Source organism: Hyla sarda, chromosome 3 (assembly GCF_029499605.1).
Source record: "Hyla sarda isolate aHylSar1 chromosome 3, aHylSar1.hap1, whole genome shotgun sequence".
Taxonomy (NCBI): Eukaryota; Metazoa; Chordata; class Amphibia; order Anura; family Hylidae; genus Hyla; species Hyla sarda.
The window spans coordinates 29,663,020-29,683,477 of record NC_079191.1 but is presented as its reverse complement, the minus strand read 5'-3'; the positions used below and the strand labels follow the sequence as shown (position 1 = coordinate 29,683,477).

Below are 20,458 nucleotides of genomic sequence, written 5' to 3'. Positions count from 1 at the left end.
GGTGCAGGCTGCTGGGCTAAATATACAGCAACAGGAGAATACAGCAGCACACTGCTAGCCCAAAGATATAGATAAAACATGAGTATATAGTTAAAACATACCTGTAGGCCAGGTCTATACAATAGTTTGGAATCAAATAGTGCTGGCCAACGTATTCTTTGGTTGTATTACACATACGGGAGAGTGGCTACCTCCATGTTGGCTCCTGCACCCCACCCACCTCTATCAGGTGTATATAAGGTGCCTTGGATGTTTCAGACCTTGCAATGCCTGTTGAGCTGTTCACACAGAGGCATATTCATAGTGTCGGGTCCGTCCCAGAATGAGGTCACCTTACCGTGGTGGGACGGTCCACGCTATTTGGCCGCCAAATTTGCAAGCTAAGTACCTCACTGTTTCATAGTTTCATATTTTCATTTATTGCACTACAGCTGTATAGCTTTTCATGTTCTATCTATATGCTCATGTTTTATCTATATACTCATGTTTTAACTATATCTTTGTGCTAGCAGTGTGCTGCTGTATTCTCCTGTTGCTAGATAGATAGATATGAGATAGATAGATATGAGATAGATAGATAGATAGATAGATAGATAGGAGATAGATAGATAGATAAATAGATAGATAGATATGAGAGATAGATAGATAGATAGATATGAGATAGATAGATAGATAAATGATAAATAGATAGATAGATAGATAGATACGAGATATATAGATAGGTAGATAGATAGATATGAGATAGATAGATAGATAGATAGATAGATAGATAGATAGATAGATAGATAGATAGATATGAGATAGAGCAGGGAAGCAGCACTCCGGGGTAAGAAAAGGTGCTCGGGTGCCTACTGTGTCGGGTCTAGGTTGGGGACCCCTCCAAGATACAGAAAAATTAATGAACAGTGGCACACCAGGTGTCAGCAAAAAAAAAGGTGATTTATTAAAAAAAAAAATGTGTTAGGCAACGTTTCAGCTGGCTCACCCAGCCATTTTCAAGGCTTGAAAATGGCTGGGTGAGCCAGCTGAAACGTTGCCTAACACATTTTTTTTTTTAATAAATCACCTTTTTTTTGCCGACACCTGGTGTGCCACTGTTCATTAATTTTTCTAGATATGAGATAGATAGATAGATAGATATGAGATAGATTGATATGAGATAAATAGATAGATGGATAGATTGATATGAGATAGATAGGTAGATATGAGATAGATAGATATGAGATAGATTGATATGAGATAGATAGATAGATAGATAGATATGAGATAGATATATAGGAGATAGATAGATATGAGATAGATTGATATGAGATAAATAGATAGATAGATAGATTGATATGAGATAGATATGAGATAGATATATAGGAGATAGATAGATAGATAGATAGATATGAGATAGATAGATAGATAGATAGGTAGATAGATATGAGATAGATTGATATGAGATAGATAGACTGATATGAGATAGATATGAGATAGATAATCAGATTAAAAAAATCCGCAGCATACCAAAAATAGATGCAAAAGGTGGTGGATTTATTAGCCTGACGGCATAGCGACGTTTCGGCTGCCCGCTTGCAGCCTTTCTCAACCCGTCACCTGGGACAACAGACTGCTGGCACCCATCACCTGGTTCTTCTTTTTTTGGTTGTGCTGCCCCACAGTTACATTTGGCTATGAGATAGATAGATGATAGATAGATAGATAGATAGATAGATAGATAGGAGATAGATAGATAGATAGATAGATAGATATGAGATAGATAGATAGATAGATAGATAGATAGATATGAGATAGATAGATTGATAGATAGATAGATAGATAGATAGATATGAGAGATAGATTGATATGAGATAGATATGAGATAGATAGATATAAGATAGATAGATAGATAGATTGATATGAGATAGATAGATATGAGATAGATAGATAGATATGAGATAGATAGATGATAGATAGACATGAGATAGATAGATAGATAGATAGATATGCGATAGATAGATGATAGATAGATATGAGATAGATAGATAGATATGAGATATATAGATAGATATGAGATAGATAGATAGATAGATAGATAGATACATACATAGATATGAGGGATAGATAGGAGATAGAAAGACAGATAGATCAGTGTTCCCCAACCAGGGTGCCTTCAGCTGTTGTAAAACTACAACTCCCAGTATGCCCACAAAGCCAAATACATGCTGGGAGTTGTAGTTTTACTATAGTTAGAGGCCTCTGCTGGGAAACACTGATTAATGTCCCCCTTTACCTGTCTCCCGAGCCTGACCCCCCCCCCCCTCCCCCAAAGTTACTTACCATGAAGGGCAGCATCAGGGTGGGCAGGGGGGTCTGGAGGCATTGGGTGGGTGTCCGGGCCTGTTGTGGAGGGCAGTAAGCTGAACCCGGCCTGCAGGAAATACAGAGGAGTGAGAGGGGGAGGAGCTTATCTCTTCCCAGCCCCTGCTCAGTGTAATGGCTGCAGACTGAATGATGCTGAGACCGGAGCATTCTCAGCACTGACAGGCAGCCCGCACGGCCTGCAGAGAATGGTGTCCTGGTGTCCTGCAGAGAATGGTGTCCTGCAGAGAATGGTGTCCTGCAGAGAATGGTGTCCCCAGTGGTTCACATGCTGCAGGTGAGGGGACAGTGCAGCCGGGGCTGACAGCTCCCGCTCATCAATACTATAGTATCGGGAGGGGCAGCAATCTCGGGGGGGGGGGAACTGCACAGAGTACAAGAGGTTTGCAATGGGGATTTGCTTCTACTCTGGACAGTTCCCCAGACAGGTGTCATCAGAGAGCACTTAGACAGAAAAGAACAACCTTAACTTCAGAAGCTCATAAGTACTGAAAGGATTAAGATTTTTTAATAGAGTAATTTACAAATCTGTTTAACTTTCTGGAGCCAGTTGACATATAAGAAAACGTTTTTTCCTGGATAACCCCTTTAAATCCTGGCCTGCTGGTGGCCTTGAGGACTGGGTTGGGGGCCTCAGCTCTAGTACACAAGGAACCAATAAGAATCAGAGCATTATAACGTCCACCAGTAATCCAAACCCACACCCAACAGTAACAGAGGTGTAAGTTCTCCCAATCTTGGTGAGCCAGCTGTGAATTTATCAACTGATTCTTGGGAACCAACCTCTAGATCAGCTGCATGATCTACAAAATACTAAACTTTGGATCTTAAAGGGGTACTCCTGCCCCAAGATATCTTATCCCCTATCCAAAGGATAGGGGATAAGATGTCTGATCGCGGGGGTCCCACCTCTGTCATGCCTCCTTCCATAGACTTGTATTGAGGGGGTGGGGCTTGATGTCACATGGGTTTGTCATGGTGTGATGTCACGATACTCCATCCCTGTGGTTGGGAGGCATAACACTGAGAGCCTCCAGCACTTCAGCAGTGCTTACAGGTGGGTGCTGCATGCTAGATTGCGGGGGTCCCCAGCAGCAGGACCCCGCGATCAGACATCTTATCCCCTATCCTTTGGATAGAGGATAAGATGTCTTGGGACCAGAGTACCCCTTTAAAGAGAGAGGCACCTACAATTTCCTTTTAGTATGCAATAGCTATAAATACCAAAATCATGATCTTGGGAAACAACCGATAAAAATTAAGTGGCTGCAATGCTATGAAGAAAATGCCCAATCCCCTTTGGTTCAATTACTGGAAATCTTAGACATGATAATTTATATTCCAACTAGCTTAGTAGCAGTTGCCCAGTCTACTAAAACATCCTCATATCCCAACCTCATATCTCACCTTCATATCCCGACCTCATATGCTGACCCTTATATCCCGACCTCATATACCATCCCCTTATCTGGGTTTCATATCCCGACCTCATATTCCGACCTCATATTTCGTTCTTATATCTCGTCCTCATATCCCTTCCTCATATTCTGGAGTCATATCCCATCCTTATATCCGGGCCTCATATCCCATCTTCATATTACATCCCTATATGGGGGCCTCATATCCCATCCTAATATCCAATCCCTATATCCGGGCCTCATATCCTGACCTCATATCCGGTTCTCATATCCCATCCTTATATCCGGTCCTCATATCCCATCCCCTTATCTGGGTTTCATATCCCGACCTCATATTCAGACCTCATATTTCGTTCTTATATCTCGTCCTCATATCCCATCCTCTTATTCTGGAGTCATATCCCATCCTCATATCCTCACCTCATATCCCATCCTTATATCTGGGCCTCATATCCCATCTTCATATCACATCCCTATATGGGGGCCTCATATCCCATCCTAATATCCCATCTCTATATCCGGGCCTCATATCCTGACCTCATATCCGGTCCTCATATCCCATCCTCAAACCCGGTCCTCACATCCCATCCTCAAACCCGGTCCTCATATCCCATCCTCATATCCAGTCCTTATATCTCATCCTCATATCCTGACCTCATATCCCATCCTTATATCCAAGCCTCATATTCTGACCTCATATCCCATCCCTATATTGGGGTCTAATATCCCATCCTCATATCCCGATCTTACATCCTACTCTTACTTCCAGACCTCACATCCTGACCTCATATCCTGTCCTTATATTATGTTCTCATATCCTGACCTCATATCCTCATAGCTTCATATTTCATCCTCATATCTTGTCATCATATATCAACAAAATACCCTACTCTTACAAAAAAGGGGTGGGGTAGGGTTTGATTTAACTCTACTATATTTTTAGTTGACATACTGTATAAGTAACATGTACCAAGTTTCATTAAAATATCTCCAGTATGCTGGAACATACATGAATGCATTGAGATTATCTATACTTCCATTGATATGGAGAGGTATGCTATGAAGGAGAGGTTTGCTATGGGGATTTGCTCCTACTCTGGACAGTTCCTGACATGGACAAAGGTGTCAGCAGAGAGCACCGTGGTCAGACAGAAAAGAACTACACAACTTCCTCTGTAGTATACAGCAGCTAATAACTACTGGAAGGGTTACAATTTTTTAATAGACATAATTTACAAATCTAGGCACCAGTTGATTTGGACATTTTTTTTTTTTACTGGAGTACCCCTTTAAGACTATAATCGGGAATATTAGACTTCGTCATGACTAGGTTGTGGAAAACAAAAGTCACTGGGAAGCTCTGTTCTGCCAATTTATGACATTTCCTCACTTAGTAACCTATTCATCACTGACTGATATCCAATTCTGTCTGTTAATAGTTATTTAGCTTTCTGTCCGCCCGCTCTCATTCTGGAACTCTACAGATATTTCTATCATTCTACTTGTCTTCATGTCTCTCACAATAGGTCGTATAGTCATCATCACTTTACATTAATAGCAACCACAATGAGCAGTAACTATACTCCCAGGGGTTCTCTCTTGTAATGTTCTGGATTGGTTATTGTTCTGAATAAGAAAAAAAAAAAAATTCTGCAGTAAAATAGGAATAAAAAGCTGCTTTTTATTTAATTATTTTTTAAATCTAATCTTCTATTAAAGCCTATGGAGAAGTGGCCTTCAATGCGCACATTGTAAAAAAAAGAAAAAATTCTAACATAACACATTATTAGATTTGAAAAACTGGTTCATTTTGACTCTGTTTTTGGTGCCATTTTTTTTTCTTTTAAAAAAAAATGTGTTTACAATATAACAAACACGTGTCGGATAAATCTGAACTGCCCCAGTCAAATGCTTTTCTACAGTGTCCGGATCGCCGGACATATGTAATGGCACCATAAGTTCTCAAGAGGTCAATTATACACACACACAAAAAAAATAATATCCTTAAAGAGTACCTGTTACCAAAATAAACTTTTAATATATTGCTCCTCATGTAATTATAAGACACTATGCTATTTACTTGCTGTTAAAATTCTCAACCTTTATATGTTTTTAATGTGATTGAAAAAACAGCCACTAGGTGGCTCTGTTCTGTCCCCTGCCACAAGTCAAGTAATTTGGTCTCCTCCCGGCCTTGCAGGAGACCAAACTTATGCAGGGCATGGTGAGGCACAGCTCTCGCAGGCTCCAGTGACATAGCACCTGCTGAGGAACACCCACTTTCTCCTGCTGGGAGCTCACACAATGTGAGCAAGGGGAAAGGTATGATACACAGCTTTTAAAGGGGTGCTAAGGGGGTGCTAAGAATAGTTAGGGAATAGAATTTGAGTTAGTTTAGAAAATATGGTTTGATGACAGGTACTCTTTAACAAATATAAGAATATAAATAAATACATAAAACAGTAAATTGAGAAAGCAAAAAAAGAAACAAGCAAAAACTAAAAATTTCTTAAATTATAAACAAATAAAGTGGAAATATTATTTTAAGCATCCTTTTTTATTTATTTTATTTTATCTAATTTGTTTTTATTTATTATATATTTGTCATAAATCAGATAAAAATCCTTCCAGCGGCCGGAAAAGTTCAGTGAAAATGTTTTTACATAACTCTTCTTGACCTCAGTAGTAAATCTGTCTTCAGTTAGCTCCCTCTAGTGGTGACTGGAAATCAGAATTGTATCATGTAATTTTCAGCTGTGTAAGGGAATGGGGAGATTTAAAGCTCTCTATCTGAAGAAGAAAAATGGATCATTATGTTGGAAATAGAATCTCAGTTGTTCCCCAACCAATGTGTCTACAGTTGTTGGAGAACTACAACTGCCAGCGACAGACTGGGAGTTGTGGTTTTGCTACAGCTGAAGGCACCCTGGTTGGGAACACTGGTCTATCGTATATCAAAATTTCAGTAGAGTCATAATTTGGGTTCTAGTTTTAACCCATGTACTAACTATATCTAATTGTATCCTTTTTCTTTTCTTTTTTTTTTTTTTTTTACCTTTTTCTCTCTACTTCCAGTATGATAAATGCCGACTTTAGCACCGCAACAGTGTTAATATCTTTTGGAGCTGTGCTGGGAAAGACGAGTCCTTTGCAGATGCTTATCATGGCCATTCTTGAGATAACCATATTTGCATGTAATGAACATCTTGTTGCGTTCCTGGGGGTAAGTGTTTTTAGTCTAGAGCACATTGTGTCATCTTTGCACCTACAAAGTATAATATTGCAGACCTGCCAGACATTTATCTACACCTATATAAATGACAAAAGCAGAGAAAATGAGACAGTACTACCTGTGCCTGCTTTAAAGGGGTTATCCAGGAATAAAAAAAAAACAGAGCCCATTTCTTTCAAAAACCTCTCCCCGTCTGTCTCCAGGTTGGGTGTGGTTCTGCAGCTTAGTTGCAGTAAAGTGAATGGCGCCAAGTTGTAATACCACACCCAACCTGGAGACAGACAGGGAGCGTTTTTTGAAACAAATTATCTCTCTTTTTTTGATTCTTGGATAACCCCTTTAATTACAGAGAAAGGTGCTAAGGCAGTAACATCTGCGTTTATATCATTTACAGATAATAGCAAGGCAGTATCTGATGATTAATAGACAGAGAGGTGGTACTATCTGTGCCTATGTTATGTATAAGGGAAGGAGGCAGTACTGTCTGCTCCAAAGTTATTCACAGGCAGAAATGGAGAACCATTCCAGACTGTACTTACATTGACAGGGAGAGACTGAGATATACTACTATGTGTTTCCAAAATTGATATAAGAAGACAGACAGTCAGAAGTATCTGTGCCTATGACGTTTATGGGCTAGACAAAAAGTTAGTCCTATCTGTGCCTATATGGTACACCGGGAGAGCCAGGGAGTCAGTAGTATGTGTTTCTACATTAATCACAAGAGAAGGGAATCATTAGTTTCTATGCCTATATCAGTCAAAGGGAGCGACAAGAAGGCAGTACTATCCACAGCTCTGTGATTTAGGGCAGGGTCACATTAGGGGGCGGATCCACAGTGTATGACGCTGCGGATGCACCCGATGGCAGTCACAGAGGGACTGCACAACCAACTCCCAGTAGTGGTGGATTTCCCGCTTTAGAAGCAAGCGGGAGCTCACTCTGCAGTCCCTCTTGTGACTGCGTCGGGCACATCCGCAGCATCTAATACGCTGCGGATCATATCTTCCCCCTTTCCCTGTGACCCTGCCCATATAGAACAGAAACCAAAATAAGCGGCACTATTTGGCTATGTCCACATGTCGGTGTTCCGTTTTCAGGGGCTGCCAGCGCTCTACTGTCAGGGAAATGTCCCCATGGAGTTTTTTCATGCGAACACTCCCCTGACAGCAAAGCGCTGGCAGAACATGCCGGCGCTAGGACCGCTTGAAAGCGCACCGTCTCATAGACGGTAGTGCATTTCCGTGTGGTGTCCACAGAAAGAAAAGGCATGTCTATTCCTTCTGCGGACATCAGAATTTGAATTTTGTGCCAGATGTTTCCGGTGGCTGAAATTCTGCTGTGTGAACAGGATAGCAGAATCCCATTGAAATCAATGGGACTCTGCTGCTGCAGAATCTCTGTGCGGAATTAAAATGTGAAATTCCGCACTGAAATTTCATCGTGCGAACATAGCCTTAAAAGGATACGTTTTCTAATGTCGTACTGATTCAAAAGGTGTGGGGGCAGTCAAAGATTAGGGGTAAGGTCTACTATACCGGAACGCCTCGGTACACCTGCCCCCTACCATGCAGCACCCATCCCCACCAGCTCCACACCGTTGCTGTGGAGACCACCGGTATGAAACTGATAAGAACAGATACTACACTTGATCTTAGCCAAAAGGCCGAGAAGTGATGTATATTGTAAGATTGTGCTATATCTCAGGAACCGCTAAACGGATTGGGGTAAGGAATGCAACATTTTACCCAGGATCACCCACACCGACCACCTGTATATTCAGCTTAGTGGGGTTGACCCACCTGTCAGGTTCCCTTTAAGTCAGCAAAGAATGGTGTAAGATTTGCAGAATTGTGAATGCAGCTCTGAAGTATAACACTGGCTGTACCTCATGATAGCTATAAGATATATTATACAGTGTATGTGTTATAGTAGACATGCCCTTTAAAGAAAACATTATTCTGCCTTTTTCATCTTACAGGCTACAGATATTGGTGCATCTATGGTCATCCACGCATTTGGAGCCTATTTTGGTTTGGCCGCTTCTGCTGTTCTGTATCGATCTGGACTGAAAAAAGGGCATGAACATGAAGGCTCCGTCTATCACTCTGACTTATTCGCAATGATTGGTAAGTCAAGTTGTACATTTGTACATTTAATACTCAATGTCAGCTACAGTAGGGCAGAGCCAATGGTCAGAAACAGTCAGACGCCCTGACCTGGAAAAGGGACACTCTTTATCATTGTTGCTTTCCTGATCTCAAAACACACTAAATAAACTAAATAAATAAAATGACCATACCAGAATGCAAGATCCCTATTAAGAATGTGTTGTACTGCAACATTTTACTTCTAAGTTAGTAAATAGACTTGTGCACTAGAAAAATTTTCGTTTAATTTCGTTTCGTTTTTTCGTTTTGGAAAAAAATTTCGGTTCGGCAATATTTTCGGTTTAGATTTTTCGGATACATTCGGTATTCGGGTATTCGTGTTGTTTTTTCGGATACATTCGGTATTCGGGTACATTCGGTAAATCTTTAGTCTTTTTTTGGACTTTAGCGATCCTAATAAATAATGGAGATACCTTTTTTATTAAAATTTCGCAGGGTATCATAAAAAAATCATAATAAAAAAGATACAGTGGTGATGGAAAAAATTGTATCTAATGAAATGTATCATTTTTATTATGAAATGTTTATTCATTTTTAAACAGGGATCAATTTATGTGAGCGGGTAAAGCACTAAAAATGTAGCCGACAATAATGAAAATGTAGTGTGTGCGTGTTTTTCACTTTTTTTTTAAAACATTTTTTAGGTAGTACTACTACTCCCAGCATGGAACACACTCTTCCATGATGGGAGTAGTAGTTACCTGTACTAATTGACAGATTGCAGGGGTCCATTGCGATCCTCTTGTATAATGTATAGATGCGCCGGCTGCTCTTCTATGGTCCCCTGCACTCACGTATATGTACACATATTCATATTTCCCGCAGAGCTGTGATTGGCCAGATGGTTCCAGCCAATCACAGCTCTCTGTGAGAAATAGGAATATGTGTATATATACGGCCGTGCAGGGGACCATAGGAGAGCGGCCGCCGCATTCATACATTATACTGGAGGATCGCAGCGGGTGTCAGGAGTGACACCTGCAGTGATCTTTCCTTTACTACAAGTACTACCACTCCCAACATGGAGTACACTCTGCTCCATGCTGGGAGCTGTAGTACCTGCATTAATAGACAGATCGCAGCGGGTGTCAGAAGTTACACTGGCTGCCATATGTCTATTAATGCAGGTACTACAGCTCCCAGCATGGAGCAGAGTGTGCTACATGTTGGGAGTATTAGTACCTGCAGTAAGGGACAGATCCCAGGGATGTCACTCCTCCTGACACCCGCTGCGATCGTCCTTATGTGAATGTCGGGATCAGCTGTTCTCAGGGCTACAGAGCCAGGAGAACAGCTGACGCTGAGCCGTAGGTATACATCGTATATCTACTGCCCAGCAAGAACTTACAGTGAGCTTGCAATGTGTATACAGTATACACATTGCTGGCTCACTTAACCCCTTGCTGAGCTGTGCGCTATGCGCAAGCCCAGCAAGGGAAGAGTTAACTTACACTGCTGGACAGTGTAGGTTAACCCTTTGGGCGGTATACACTATATACAGCTATCTATAGATAGCTGTATACAGTGTATACAGAAGACGAAGTCCAGCTTACTTCCCTCGAGTCCCGGGCCGGGTTCGTGTAGCTCCGCCCCCTAGTGGTGACGTCATTAGGGGGCGGAGCTACAGAAGGGAACAAGGCTAGTTTATCTGAAGCTCTGTTCACATTGTACGTTTTGTATAATGTGAACAGACCCTTCTGGCAGTGTCTACCCAGACAGGGAGACTCCAGCTGTTGCTAAACTACAACTCCCAGCATGCCCAGACAGCCAAAGGCTGTCTGGGCATGCTGGGAGTTGTAGTTTTTCACCAATTGGTGGCTCCCTGTTTGGGTAGACATTGCATCATGGGTGCTCTCCCCAGCGGACAGCGCCAAAAATGTCATAACCAATTTTTTGTGTTTTTTTTTCTTCTCGTTTCAGATCCGTGTATGCAGAGGATTACTGCGGATTCGATGGATTACGGCGGATTATTTTTTTTCCCTTTAATAAAATGGTTAACGAGGGCTGTGGGGGAGTGTTTTTTTAAATAAAATAATTTTTCCAATGTGTTGTGTTTTTTTTTAATTTTTATTGAATTTTCAGGGTTAGTAGCGGAAGCTGTCTTATTGACGGAATCCATTACTAGGCCAGGGCTTAGTGCTAGCCCCAAAAACAGCTAGCGCTAACCCCCAATTATTACCCCGGTACCCACCGCCACAGGGGTGCCGGGAAGAGCCGGTACCAACAGGCCCGGAGCGTCAAAAATGGCGCTCCTGGACCTAGGCGGTAACAGGCTGGCGTTATTTAGGCTGGGGAGGGCCAGTAACAATGGTCCTCGCCCACCCTGGTAACGTCAGGCTGTTGCTGTTTGGTTGGTATTGTGCTGAGAATGAAAATACGGGGAACCCTATGCGTTTTTTTTTTTAATTTAAATAAGAAAATTAAAAAAAAAAAACGCATAGGGTTCCCCGTATTTTCATTCTCAGCCAGATACCAACCAAACAGCAACAGCCTGACGTTACCAGGGTGGGCGAGGACCATTGTTACTGGCCCTCCCCAGTCTAAATAACGCCAGCCTGTTACCGCCTAGGCCCAGGAGCGCCATTTTGACGCTCCGGGCCTGTTGGTACCGGCTCTTCCCGGCACCCCTGTGGCGGTGGGTACCGGGGTAATAATTGGGGGTTAGCGCTAGCTGTTTTTGGGGCTAGCACTAAGCCCTGGCCTAGTAATGGATTCCGTCAATAAGACAGCGTCCACTACTAACCTTGAAAATTCAATAAAATAAAAAAAACACAACACATTGGAAAAATTATTTTATTTAAAAAAACACTCCCCCACAGCCCTCGTTAACCATTTTATTAAAGGAAAAAATAAATAATCCGCCGTAATCCATCGAATCCGCAGTAATCCTCTGCATACACGGATCTGAAACGAGAAGAAAAAAACACAAAAAATTGGTTATGACATTTTTGGCGCTGTCCGCTGGGGAGAGCACCCATGATGCAATGTCTACCCAAACAGGGAGCCACCAATTGGTGCAAAACTATAACTCCTAGCATGCCCAGACAGCCTTTAGCTGTCTGGGCATGCTGGGAGTTGTAGTTTAGCAACAGCTGGAGTCTCCCTGTCTGGGTAGACACTGCCAGAAGGGTCTGTTCACATTATACAAAACGTACAATGTGAACAGAGCTTCAAATAAACTAGCCTTGTTCCCTTCTGTAGCTCCGCCCCCTAATGACGTCACCACTAGGGGGCGGAGCTACACGAACCCGGCCCGGGACTCGAGGGAAGTAAGCTGGACTTCTTCTTCTGTATACACTGTATACAGCTATCTATAGATAGCTGTATATAGTGTATACCGCCCAAAGGGTTAACCTACACTGTCCAGCAGTGTAAGTTAACTCTTCCCTTGCTGGGCTTGCGCATAGCGCACAGCTCAGCAAGGGGTTAAGTGAGCCAGCAATGTGTATACTGTATACACATTGCAAGCTCACTGTAAGTTCTTGCTGGGCAGTAGATATACGATGTATACCTACGGCTCAGCGTCAGCTGTTCTCCCGGCTCTGTAGCCCTGAGAACAGCTGATCCCGACATTCACATAAGGGCGATAGCAGCGGGTGTCAGGAGGAGTGACATCCGCTGGGATCTGTCCCTTACTGCTGGTACTAATACTCCCAACATGGAGCACACTCTGCTCCATGCTGGGAGCTGTAGTACCTGCATTAATAGACATATGGCAGCGAGTGTAACTTCTGACACCCGCTGCGATCTGTCTATTAATACAAGTACTACAGTTCCCAGCATGGAGCAGAGTGTGCTCCATGTTGGGAGTATTAGTACTTGTAGTAAAGGAAAGATCACTGCGGGTATCACTCCTGACACCCGCTGCGATCCTCCAGTATAATGTATGAATGCGGCGGCCGCTCTCCTATGGTCCCCTGCACGGCCGTATATATACACATATTCCTATTTCTCACAGAGAGCTGTGATTGGCTGGAACCATCTGGCCAATCACAGCTCTGCGGGAAATATGAATATGTGTACATATACGTGAGTGCAGGGGACCATAGAAGAGCAGCCGGCGCATCTATACATTATACAAGAGGATCGCAATGGACCCCTGCAATCTGTCAATTAGTACAGGTAACTACTACTCCCATCATGGAAGAGTGTGTTCCATGCTGGGAGTAGTAGTACTACCTAAAAAATGTTTTAAAAAAAAGTGAAAAACACGCACACACTACATTTTCATTATTGTCGGCTACATTTTTAGTGCTTTACCCGCTCACATAAATTGATCCCTGTTTAAAAATGAATAAACATTTCATAATAAAAATGATACATTTCATTAGATACAATTTTTTCCATCACCACTGTATCTTTTTTATTATGATTTTTTTATGATACCCTACGAAATTTTTATAAAAAAGGTATCTCCATAATTTTTTAGGATCGCTAAAGTCCAAAAAAAGAATAAAAAGATTTACCGAATGTACCCGAATACCGAATGTATCCGAAAAATCAAACTATCTATATCCTTTTTATTATATTTGTTATCAGAATGAATTCTTCACGTTCGTTTACAGATAACGAATGCATTCGTTATTTACAGCAATAGGGGGGGTCGGGAAATAACGAATGTATTCGTTACTTTGCTATTCGTATTATCGTGGCTATTCGGGAATGTTCAAAATATGTTTTCGTGCATTCGGATCGGTCCGAATGCACGAAAACGGTAAAATTCGTTAATTTAGACATTCGTGCCGAACCGAATTGCACATGTCTATTAGTAAACATGTCTTCATTTTTTTGCATTCTAAATAATTCAAAAATAAATTGCATTAAAGACATTTTAATTAATGACATTGATGAACTTGACCTCAAAGATTTGTTGATAGATCTAAGTAAAATTTTAAAAGAGCTAAATACAGTAAATAAAACCAGGCTTAAAAGGAAACTGTGATCTATATGACCCGCACTGACCTGTTGTACAGGCTAATACTGCAGTTGACACTGATGAAAATGATACTTACCTATCCCTGCACCGTGCCTCTTTTCTGCTGCACTTCCGGTTGTTCGGTACATACAAATGACCTGCTTGGTGCACAGTGACATCATAGCGACATTTTCCTATTAATGCTTTCTCCGCTATGGTGAGCCTCCGCAGACTGGAGCTCCATTCTGTAGTAGAGGATGCTCCGTACAAGGAAGAAGTAGTTAATAGGATAATGCTCGCTGGACATCACTGTTCATGGAGTGTCAGGTGTTTACACTTCACCAGTCAGATATTGATGACCTATCCTGACAATATAGAAGCAAAAATTGCTCCTTGACAAGTTCCCATAAAATAACTTTATTTAGAAAATAAGTAAAATGCTAATTATCAACATCATGGTATAAAATAAAAGGAAAAACTGACATGTTTCTTGTACCTAAGTGCTCTTCTTCATAGTCAGACTATGACTAAAAGCTCTTAGTTGCCTAAAACACACAAGTCTTTCCTGTTTTTTTTTTTTTTTATAATTTTTTTTTTTTAAACCGTGATGTTGTTAACTTGCATTTTAATTATTTTTGAAATAAAGTTATTCTTTTATGGAAACTTGCCAAGGAGAATTTTTTTGCTTTTTAGATTCAGCATTTGAGTCAACGCCCTTGTGTGTTCCCGGGCACCTGTACCTGGATTAAACACAGCAACAGTAGGAGGAGAATTATCTGATTTATTTATCCTAACAAAAGGTCATCAGTTAATTTATCTCTTTAATTTCTAACAGTTTTCAATGTGTCTCCTTGCAGTCACTGAATGGGAAACATCATTGCCTACTTTCAAAATGAGATTTAAATTATTAATAAAAGTTAAGGTTTACACTGTCATTCAGTGAGGAGGTTCTGTTAATGTCTGATACAATCTCTGCCGAAAGGATCATCTAAGGCTTCAAAGTCAACACTGTAAAATGTTTCAGCCCATCACCTACTTAACCCTTAACTCTAAGATCACATCTAATTTTGAAATCTTGCTGAGCCATGGAATATGCTTAGTAAACAAGCTTTAATCTAGAACAGTGGTCTCCAACCTGCGGACCTCCAGATGTTGCAAAACAACAACTCCCAGCATGCCCGGACAGCCAACGGCTGTCCGGGCATGCTGGGAGTTGTAGTTTTGCAACATCTGGAGGTCTGCAGGTTGGAGACCACTGATCTAGAACATCGATGGTCTTATCGGGCGGGGGTCAGGCTGTTTAATTCAGTCCTTAGCTATGTCTTTAGATGCATGGCCATGTGATAGGAACAGTCAGTGGCTTTCACACGATCAGAACACTCACCTTCTGCTGCTGCATTTATTTTCATTGTCTCGTTGACTGTAGCATATTCTACACCTGTCTTCTTCTGGGACCCGCCACTGCTATATGCGGAAATGTCTTCAATATCATCATAACCACAACTAGAAAAGTCACTGCCTCCCACAAGATCAGAACACTCACCTCCTGCTGCTACAATTATTCCCATTGTCTCATTGGCTACAATGTATACTCTTTCATCCCACTTCCTGAGACTGACCCTGTTACATATACAAATTAGGGATCGACCGATATCGATTTTTTAGGGCCAATACCGATAATCTGTCACCTTTCAGGCCGATAGCCGATAACTTATACCGATAAGTTATCGGCTATTTCAACCCCCCAGGGCCGCAGAAGCCGTTGCAGATCAATGATTTAAAACGAGCGCTTTAAATCAATGAACTGCAGTGGCTTTTGCCGGGCCAGAGACCGCCGCCGGCCGCTTCTCTCCCCCTGCCTGTCCTGGGGTCCTGAGTCTAACCACCACAGTTGCCCCATCGCCTCCCCCCCCCCATCCTCTGCCCACATACCACTGCCGCCCCCCCCCATCCTCTGCCCACATACCGCCGCCTCCCCATCGCCTCCCCCCATCCCCGGTGTTATAATTACCTGTTCCTGGGGTCTGCGATACTTCTGGCTCCGTCGGCGTCCTGCGCTGTCACTGTGCGCACTGATGGTGACGTCGCGTTGGGGACATCACTCGTCATTGTGCAGCACAGTGCACGGCAACAGCACAGGTGCCAGAAGTATAGCGGACCCTGGGAACAGGTAATTATAACATCGGGGATGGGAGGAGGCGATGGGGCGGTGGCAGTATGTGGGCAGAGGATGGGGGGAGGCAATGGGGCAGCAGCGGCGGTATCTGGGCAGAGGATGGGGGGAGGCAATGGGGCAACAGTGGCGATGGTCGTCTCTGGCCGAGGGGCGGGCGGTGAGGCATTATTGGCATATTGGCAAGGTAATTTCTGATACCGATAATGTCCAAAATCAAGATTATCGGCCGATAATATCGGCCAAACCGATAATCGGCCAATCTCTAATACAAATGTCTTTAAATATGAGGGGAAGGTCACTGTCTACCAAAAAATATATTCTTCTTCTCCCGCTGTAACTATTACCACAGTGGTTTCATTGGCTACAGCATATCCTATATATTCCTATGTATTGTGTACCGGTCACATTCTGCATTGTCTTCAGTTGCATAATCACACAAATGCAAAGGTTTCCTTTCTTACTGATGAAATAATTCCCATGGTTCCATTGGATAAAGCACAGCTTTCCCCCACCACTTCCTGAAACGGCTTTTGTCACTCGCAGTCAAGTGTATAAGCATATGAGTAGTAAGGTCACTGCCTCCCATGAGATCGGATCATGCATGCCCTGCTGCTACAGTCATTTCCATGGTCCCGTTGACGGAAAAGTTATTCTATCCATGTCCAATTCTCACAGTCACTCCATTTAAATACAACCTTGTCTTAAACAAAATAACCATGGGCGGAAAATTCCCTGCTTCTGCTAAGAACACTGCCCTTCTGCAGCCACAATAATTTCCATAGTTTACGCTATTTCCACCTTCTTGCTAAAACTGCAGCAATTTCATACAGGTGTGATGTCGGGTAAGGGTAATGTGTAATTAACCGTTTCGTGACACCAGGGCATGGTTGACCTATACACCACCCGAGGCAGACCAGCTTCTCCTGTGCCAAGCACAGGGCAAATAATCACTCCAATCACTTGGAAAGATGGTACAATCGGTTACAGCTCAGATTAGCATGAAGGAGATGCAGGGTGAACTTTGGGAAGCTTATTGGCTTGCTGGGACTTATAGTTGATTGTGCTGTATATGGCTGACTTGACTTGTATGCAGCCTACGATAGACTTTAGTGACTTGAGCTTGACTGACTTGCTGGATTTGACTTGTATTAAATTCCCCGGACTTAGTGCTTACCGCAAGGCTTTGACTTTCACCTGGGTAGTGGGGTTAACTGGTAGTAGATGCGTGGTTGCTGGACTAAGCCTCACGCCTCTTTCAGGATCACCTCACAGACAGACTTCACACTTTACCAAACTGTACCACAGCAAGAGAGCAAGAGAGAGAACTGAACTCTGACCTCACTATATATGGAACAATTTAGAGAGATCCCATTGGCTGGATAAGTCACCTGGTTCACCTCTGCATACTCCGCTAACAACAAGGTTCATAGCAACAGAATTCTTAAAGGGGTACTCCGGGGGAAAACTATTATTTTTTTAAATCAACTGGTGCCAGAAAGTTAAACAGATTTGTAAATGACTTCTATTAAAAAATCTTTACCCTTCCAGTACTTTTTAGCAGCTGTATGCTACAGAGGAAATTCTTTTCTTTTTAAATTTCTTTTTTGTCCACAGTGCTCTCTGCTGACACCTCTGTCCATGTCAGGAACTGTTCAAAGCAGCATAGATTTGCAATGGGGATTTTCTCCTGCACTGGACAGTTCCTGATATGGGCATCAGGTGTCCTCAGCACTGGAAGGGTAAAGATTTTTTAATAGAAGTACTTAACAAATCTGTTTAACTTTCTGGCACCAGTTGATTTAAAAATAAAAGTACCCCTTTAAAGTAACAAGTGCATAGAAAATACCATTACATTAACCATTATATAACATTACATTATACTGTGCATTATAGACAGTTCTCAGGAGAGTGGGCCCAAGATGGACATTGAAGCAGCATCTGCCACGCAGGATGGGCAGGAGTACAGAAGAACACGTGATTCTGTACTGGGTCGCCACACAGGCAGGTCCCAGCTGCTGGGCTGGTAAGGGAGACGAAGGCTTCCGAGCCAAAGGAGCATTCTGGCTTCCATGGCCACGGTTTCTAATGATGGCCCCCATGTCCATGGGGGCCAGTGTTCGAGAAAGTTGACAGCTCTCTGCACAGCTGCACTGCATGGTAGGGGGTGGGGGCTAGGGGACATAGGTGGCATGTGCCACATTTATAATAGGAGCCTAGTAGCTGCTCTGCTGAAAACTTCTCCCTAAGGCTTAGTTTGCAGCAATCTTCATTCAATCTGTGAGAATGTATGCAACTATTAAAGGGGTATTCCAGGCAAAACCTTTATATATATATATATATATATATATATATATATATATATATATATATATATACATATCAACTGGCTCCGGAAAGTTAAACAGATTTGTAAATTACTTCTATTAAAAAATCTTAATCTTTCCAGTACTTTTTAGGGGCTGTATACTACAGAGGAAATGCTTTTCTTTTTGGATTTCTCTGATGTCATGACCACAGTGCTCTCTGCTGACCTCTGCTGTCCATTTTTGGAACTGTCCAGAGCAGGAGAAAATCCCCATAGCAAACATATGCTGCTCTGGAAAGTTCCTAAAATGGACAGCAGAGGTCAGCAGAGAGTACTGTGGTCGTGACATCAGAGAAATCCAAAAAGAAAAGCATTTCCTCTGTAGTATACAGCCAAATTGTTACGCCGAGCGCTCCGGGTCCCCGCTCGCGAATCGCATCCCAAGTCACTTACCCGTCCCGGTCCCCGGCTGTCATGTACTGGCGCGCGCGGCTCCGCTCTCTAGGGTGCGCGCGCGCCAGCTCTCTGAGACTTAAGGGCCAGTGCACCAATGATTGGTGCCTGGCCCAATTAGCTTAATTAGCTTCCACCTGCTCCCTGGCTATATCACATCACTTCCCCTGCACTCCCTTGCCGGATCTTGTTGCCTTGTGCCAGTGAAAGCGTTTAGTGTTGTCCAAGCCTGTGTTACCTGATCTCCTGCTATCCATATAGACTACGAACCTTGCCGCCTGCCCCGACCTTCTGCTACGTCTGACCTTGCCTCTGCCTAGTCCTTCTGTCCCACGCCTTCTCAGCAGTCAGCGAGGTTGAGCCGTTGCTAGTGGATACGACCTGGTTGCTACCGCCGCAGCAAGACCATCCCGCTTTGCGGCGGGCTCTGGTGAACACCAGTAGCCACTTAGAACCGGTCCACCGGCACGGTCCACGCCAATCCCTCGCTGACACAGTGGATCCACAACCTGTAAGCTGAATCGTGACAGTAGATCCGGCCATGGATCCCGCTGAGGTGCCGCTGCCAAGTCTCGCTGACCTTACCACGGTGGTCACTCAGCAATCGCAGCAAATTGCCCAACAAGGACAGCAGCTGTCGCAGTTGACCGCCACGTTACAGCAACTTCTGCCTCTGCTACAGCAGCAACCATCTCCTCCGCCAGCTCCTGCACCTCCTCCGCAGCGAGTAGCCGCTCCTAGCCTCCGCTTGTCCCTGTCGGACAAATTTGATGGGGACTCTAGACTCTGCCGTGGATTTTTGTCTCAATGTTCCCTGCATATGGAGATGTTGTCGGACCTGTTTCCAACAGAACGGTCTAAGGTGGCGTTCATAGTGAGCCTTCTTTCAGGAAAGGCCTTGTCTTGGGCCACACCGCTCTGGGACTGCAATGATCCTGCCACAGCCACAGTCCAGTCCTTCTTCGCTGAAGTCCGTAGTGTCTTCGAGGAACCAGCCCGAGCTTCTTCTGCCGAGACTGCCCTGCTGAACCTGGTCCAGGGTAATTCTTCAGTAGGTGAGTACGCCATCCACGAGGCTCTCTGCGCAACCTTTAAAAAAGGCCTATCCAGTAACATCAAGGATGTGCTGGCCGCACGAGAGATTCCTGCCAACCTGCAAGAACTTATCCATTTGGCCACCCGCATTGACATGCGTTTTTCTGAGAGACATCAGGAGCTCCGCCAGGAAAAAGACTTAGATCTCTGGGCACCTCTCCCACAGTATCCTTTGCAATCTACGCCTGGGCCTCCCGCCGAGGAGGCCATGCAAGTGGAACGGTCTCGCCTGACCCAGGAAGAGAGGAATCGCCGTAGGGAAGAAAATCTTTGTCTGTACTGTGCCAGTATCGAGCATTTCTTGGTGGATTGCCCTATTCGTCCTCCAC

The 20,458-nt window shown here is 43.3% G+C and overlaps 1 protein-coding gene and 1 pseudogene across 5 annotated transcripts in view; one reads left to right on the top strand and one right to left on the bottom strand.

Moving 5' to 3' along the window:
• The window catches only part of RHAG (Rh associated glycoprotein), a 64,607-nt gene that overhangs the window by 31,833 nt on the left and 12,316 nt on the right, over positions 1-20,458 (top strand). For all 5 annotated transcript variants that reach the window (XM_056563995.1, XM_056563996.1, XM_056563993.1 and 2 more), the window contains 2 exons: positions 6,858-7,005; positions 8,996-9,143. In XM_056563995.1, the coding sequence (XP_056419970.1) occupies positions 6,858-7,005; positions 8,996-9,143 (296 nt within the window). The remainder of the gene's footprint in view (positions 1-6,857; positions 7,006-8,995; positions 9,144-20,458) is intronic.
• On the bottom strand, positions 8,583-8,692 carry LOC130363460 (U2 spliceosomal RNA; annotated as a pseudogene).